Genomic DNA, 6505 nt, shown 5'->3' on the forward strand with positions numbered 1-6505 from the left:
ATAGACTCAGGTATTTTCTAGATGTGTCGGCCTATTTCTAAATTCTAAATTTTATTCAAAATTATCTTCTTAGGCACAAGTTACTATTGTCTTTTTTCTTTAGGCTACTTTTAATATGAATAAAAAATCTGAGTACCCTTTTAAGGATGTTCGGTACACTTTCTTTCATTATTTAAGTTGGATAATCTTTTTCAATACAATTGTTAAGATCATTATAAGAGTGAGAAAAAGTGGCAACTGAAATTTTTAAGTGGTCCAATAAGCGAGTTATGGGTTGCTGAAGTGCTAATTTTCCAGATTCCGTTTTCTTTCCAGATCATAAACGGTTTCGACTATATTAAAAGAACTTCTCTTAAAAATTCAAAAAATGTATCTTTCCAAACTAAAACATTTTATTCCCAATATCGTTCATAAATAAAAAAGTAAAAATTTTTTGTATATTCGATAACTTGTTTATTTTGGCATAAATCGCGAAAAAACGCATATTAGAACAAAGTAAATGATATTCTGAATATATTAAAAAAAAACTCCAATGGAAAATTGGAAACCGTTTATGATCTGGAAAGAAAACGGAGTCTAGCACTTCAACAATCCATAACTCGCTTATTAGACCACTTAATAATTTCAGTTGCCACTTGTTCTCACTCTTATAATGATCTCAACAATTGTATTGAAAAAAATTATCAAATTTGAATAATTTAAAAGTGTACCGAACAGCCTTGAATAATTTCATAACGACATGTTTCGGCTACTATGGAAATAGATGAGGCTACATTTTCAATAATTTCTCCAATACTAAGAGCACGGTATAGGCCCTATGAAATATATGCATGGAAATTGAAAACATGATTGCTATTCAATGAAAGTGACTAGCGAACAATTATGCGTATAAATTGAAGCGTAAGCGTTCCCATAATCTTTTTTATGTGTGATACGCGTGTATCAAGTAGAAATAATAATTTATGTAGAGTACGGTAGCTATATTTGTTATAACTGAAATGAAGTTTACAATATAAATTTACTTATTCATTCCTTCTCACGAGCATTATTTTATTAATTTTGTTAATAAAGACTACAGACTATAAGCAATTTTTTATCAGTTTGTCTGTATTTTTGTTGTTATTAATGACAAAATCCACTACGGTACGGTACTAACTCCTCAGTAATTCACTGAGTAATTGTTCTGTCCTCCCTTCTACCATTTCTTTTTCATTTTCAATTGCTGATTCGAATTTGAAACACTTTTGAAGTGGAAACACCTACTTTTTAGCAGTAACGACGTTTTGACCTGTTGTTGATCAACTTTAGACTGCTGATGGAACTCTTAAATTAATATTTCAGATTGAATTTTGCAAAAGGATTTCATTTGATTTACAAGGAGGAACATTGGATTTCATCTGTACAGTATTCATTTCAATTTATTACTTCCATTGGAGGTGATAATTTATTTTATTACTTATTACTATGGCAATAAATTTAATTCATTACTTCCATTGGGAACATTGGATTTCATCTGTACAGTATTCATTTTAATTTATTACTCATATCAATTACATATTCTATTAATTTTACAGTTGAGAGAGTTCGTGGTAGAGAGGAAATCAGACTTGGAATCAGCCAGCAAAGTAGTGGACCAGGTACTGGAGAACGCACAGGCCAACGTTAATTGGATGAGAACGAATTACAAAACAATCATAGCCTGGTTGACCTCTGCAGTCAATAGCACCACTATTTCACAGAGGAACACTCGATTGAGTTAACAAACAAATACATTTAAATAGTTTTCTACTGATTTGACACGAATAACATTCGTGATAATGAATTAGGTATTGATTGTGAAAACTTGTCACAGGTGGGTAACAAGGTGACCTGTTTGATCGCCCACCTTCTTATGGAGTAGAGCTCTTGATACTGATTATATCAGATTGAGTAATATTGTACAGTTGAATGTGATCAGAGCAGGAGGAGAGAATTCGTCTCTGAGGAACTGTAATTTGCAACATCTAACGTCTCAAATTTGACACATCTCATGCCGTTGTTGAGGATTCATAAGATCTTAACGGTCCTAAATATTTTTTATGTTTTGCATAAACGTTGTATATGTATCATTCTCTTTCTTGAATGTGTGAGAAGATGTTTGTCTGATCTTTAATGCGTATGTCTGTATTTGTGAGCAGCTTTGTATGTATTTTTATTAATTTATTATTATACAATTCAACGGTATGTGTTAGACTTACACATTCCATAACTGATTCTGTTGATTTGAGTAGTATTTTCAATAAAGTTATTCTAGTCTCTCCAGTAGGATTAGATCTTATTATGACAACATTATAATAGTTGGAGGTGGAAATATTCCATTTTCTCATTTTTACGCTATTTGAAAACAAATGTATCCTCAGACAAAATTGTAGAGAACTACACAATTTTCATTTTGTGAAACTTATGGATAGGAATAATTGAATTTATAATTTAACATACCTCTCCATCAGGTTCCTATGTGGATATAATACTGTATTTCAACTGCTGTACTTGATATCAGTTTCTAGAGAGTGTCTCCAATAAATTTTCAGATGAAGAATACAGTATTTCTGATAAATTCCAAATCCTTTTTGTGTAGTTGAGAAGTTGATATTGTGGTAATTATTCATATTGAATGAAAAAGACTAAGAAATTGTCAAAAAACCACTGATTTATTGATAATTAGAAAGACCGGTTTCGGTTATTACATCATTGTCAATCTCTGATAAACTGAAGAGTTTATCAGAGATTGACAATGGTGTAGGCTTAATAACCAAAACCGGTCTTTCTAATTATCAATAAATAAGTGGTTTTTTGACAATTTCTTAGTCTTTTTCATTCAATTCCAAATCTAAGTGATATTTTCAACTTTTCTCTCTTATGTGGACTAACCCCCATTTTTCAATGGAAATTTATTTTTCAATTGAAATGGAAAAATATTTTTTGTTTCTTTCTAAATTATCAAGATGATTAAAAGTACTCGGGTCAGTTACAAGAGAATATTTGAAGAAAGTTCCTTAAAATTCGAAATCCAAATAACTTCAATAGAATTTAGACCTATGCATGAGTCTCATAATCTGTGACTTATGTACAGTCACCCAACGCAAAATTATTTTTTCCTGACTATCAGGATGGGAGGATTCTGCACTAGCCGTGGAATTTATTACATAGTGATACCACTGTGAAACATATTTGATTTTAAGGACATTATGACTTTCCTAAACGCTTTATCTGCTAAATTCATATTCCAACAAAGTTTAATGTTAGAATAATAATAATAAAACGCGTATATATATTTTTGTCAAACACTTAATTACTAAAGTATTCTTATTTCAGTGTATAGTAGTTTTATTTAATAATAATTTCCTCTTGAAGTATTTACAATATTATGATACATTATTGTGTATATATTAGCCTCCAGAATTTGTATGAAACTAGCATATAGATAATAATACAGTATGATAGTTTAATGAATATGTATTGATGTAATATTTTCTTAGCATTATAAATATACTAGGTGAAATAATAATTATGATGTGTGATTGAGAGTAATAAATTCTAGCTTTCTATTGATGTAATTTTTCTACTAAAACGTTTGAATTTATTGATATCAATATGTTGTACTTATGTGATGTATCAATCATTATTGTGTAATAAAATTTAATAGTTCGTCTACATTATAGACTAATAGACTATAAAATACATTGAATTATCATGTTTGAAAAAACTCCTTTCTACTGCTATATTGATATTGTAATATGAACGTTTAATTGGTAATAACACTGTTATTTCTTGTTATTATAATTAATAAAACAATTAGATGGTTACAATATTTTCAATTTCCAGATTCCATTTATAGTTTCAGACTATCATTCATTCTACAATAATGCAGTGAGAAAAATATTTAACAAAAATAATAGTACATGATAGTTTTACATTCACAAATTTCACTGATCTATTGGAAGGTATTTGCTGACAATCATATAGAGCCCAGATATTGTTGACATATATAATTATATTTTCTTATTCTAAAATAGACCCAGATAAGTGTGCATCATTTTCATCAATACTATAGGCCTACACTGATGAAATTATTAGAATGGGTTATTATTATTAGCGTATGGCTTTCAATGGTGGTGAGACCCAAGGGTAGTTCCATCTTGTCGTATATGGTCCAAAGTTCCCTAATAAGACATCGGACACTAAGGCTATACAGAGTGGGTGAAAAGTCCGAGAACGGCCTAATATCTCATACACAAAGGTTATTTGCCGGTGGGTGTAAGTGGGGATCCTACTCAAATTGAAAAATAATACTACTTTACTATGACTTGGAAAATCTGGTCCGCCATCTTGGATCCGCCATATTGAATGCAACTTTATTTTTTTAAATTGGAAGTTGGTCATGCGATACATGATTTAGATACGAAATTTCAAGAAATAATGAGTGGCGAAAACCGCATATCGATATCTCAAACCGTTCAGAAGATATTCACATTATTAATCAATATAATGCATATCAGAAATGAAATACATAAGTGGTATTGATTAACAATGTGAATATCTTCTGAACGGTTTGAGATATCGATGTACGGTTCTCACCATTAATTTTTTCTTGAAATTTCGTATCGAAATAATGTATTGCATGACAACCTTCCCATTTAAAAAAATGAAGTTGCATTTAATATGGCGGATCCAAGATGGCGGACCAGATTTTTGAAGTCATAGTAAAGTGGTATTTTCAATTTCAGAGGATCCCCAATCACACCCACCTTGGAATCACAATCTTTTATGAGATACTAAGCCGTTCTCATACTTTGTTCTCTCATTTCTGCTTTGAATAGTATTGATTAATAATGTGAATATCTTCTGAACGGTTTGAAATATCGATGTGTGGTTTCCACTATTAATTTCCCCAATCACACCTACCATAAATTTACCTTTGTGTATGAGATATTCAACCGTTCTCGGACTTTTCACCCACTCTGTAGAATAGGTTATTGAATGAGGGGAGGCTGATGAAATTATTATAGAAAAACAATATTATCAAAATAGTAAAACTCATTTGCTCTGCTGCAATATCAATTTTGTAGAAAAACTATAAATCATTAGATTAATGATATTTTATAGATCTCAATTTATTTTTTTTACTTACTGTAAACAGTAAAAGTGGGTAAAAAAAACAGGAAAAGACCGCAAAATTGAATTTGAATTGTGTGCCAAGGCAGATAGAAACCAGTGCCAGCATGATAAAACCTAAACTTATTATTGAATGATACCACGGTACTTAGATGATACCACGGAACTTCTTCTATATACCGTGAATGATACTATCATTTTCAGTATTATATGTGGATCTTGTTAATAATTTGCAAAACTTGAAAATTATGAGTATTTTATTACAAATTATAGTGTATTAACCAAATAAACATGAAATTTGGACATTGGCAAAGTGAATGATTCTCCATCCCACTAAAGACAAAGTTGGTAAAGGACAAACGACTGAATCTATCATAATAATTTGTAATATTCCCAGCTTGTTGGGTTTGTTCAATGACAACTTTATGTTTGTTTATTTCATTGCCTTCCAACCATTGGAATGATGACGATGATGTGATGATGGACTCTTGAAATTGATTTTTTCTCTAGTAAATTAACGCTAAGAAGTGGATAAGAAAATAACAATGGAGATGCTATTCTTCATGGTCACATTAAATTATTTGATCTTTGTGTTTCACAAAAAATCAATATTATTTTTATAAAAGTAATTCTAAAAAGGTCAGCACCTTTGGTCAGCTGGCCCTGGACAATTGCCAATGAGTTCCATGGAGCCTAAAGCCGGGTCCAGATGCTCAAGTCTACCATCAGTCTTTTGCTCAAGCAAAAGATAGATCACTCAGTTCAAGAAAAAAAATTGCCTCCACACGCATCCATCTTACATCTTACATCTTCCTATTTACCGCAGCTCCAATGCGTTGATATTTCACAATTCTTTTCGATAGTTTATACACATAGAGTTTATTTTTCTTGCTACAAAGTCCCTAGTAACACTGGGGTCAATCTCCTTGAATTTATTCACTAGTATGTCATAGGCGTTTTTCTTTTTATTCTAAATAAAATATTCTGGCAAACGGACAACATTGCAAAGCGAGAGAGAGATAGCGCTATATTTATGTTTTTTTGTATGATAGAGGACAGCAACAGTATTGTCAATCGTACACTGCCATTATAACGTGGACCTCACTATAGACTGGAAAGCGTTCCAGATTGACAGGGATTCATATTGTCGTTGCTCCATTTTGCTTGAATGTCATAAAATACAGTTCTATAGAATAAAAGGTTGAATAATATCCTCAAAAGTAATTTCACATTGGAAATAATGTTTTTCGTTTATTCAAATATAGTTAGAATAATTTTTCTCCATCAATAATATTTTTTTATAATATTACAGCAGCAGCAGTAGCAGCAGCGCTAATGGTAGTGATTTAGA

General features: G+C 30.9%; 1 protein-coding gene across 2 annotated transcripts in view; it reads left to right on the forward strand.

The window, feature by feature from the left end:
- Positions 1–3845, forward strand: part of LOC111047697 (aminopeptidase N) — an 80850-nt gene extending 77005 nt beyond the window's left edge. Inside the window, exon 18 of one of the 2 annotated variants that reach the window (XM_039434031.1) lies at positions 1575–2718. In XM_039434031.1, the coding sequence (XP_039289965.1) occupies positions 1575–1760 (186 nt within the window). In that variant the 3' untranslated portion in view covers positions 1761–2718. Of the gene's footprint in view, positions 1–1574 lie in introns of both variants that reach the window. The other variant, XM_039434030.1, reaches the window with a different exon arrangement.
- The last annotated feature ends 2660 nt before the right edge of the window (positions 3846–6505 follow it).

The sequence above is a fragment of the Nilaparvata lugens genome, chromosome 8 (genome assembly GCF_014356525.2).
Source record: "Nilaparvata lugens isolate BPH chromosome 8, ASM1435652v1, whole genome shotgun sequence".
In the NCBI taxonomy this organism is placed as follows: Eukaryota; Metazoa; Arthropoda; class Insecta; order Hemiptera; family Delphacidae; genus Nilaparvata; species Nilaparvata lugens.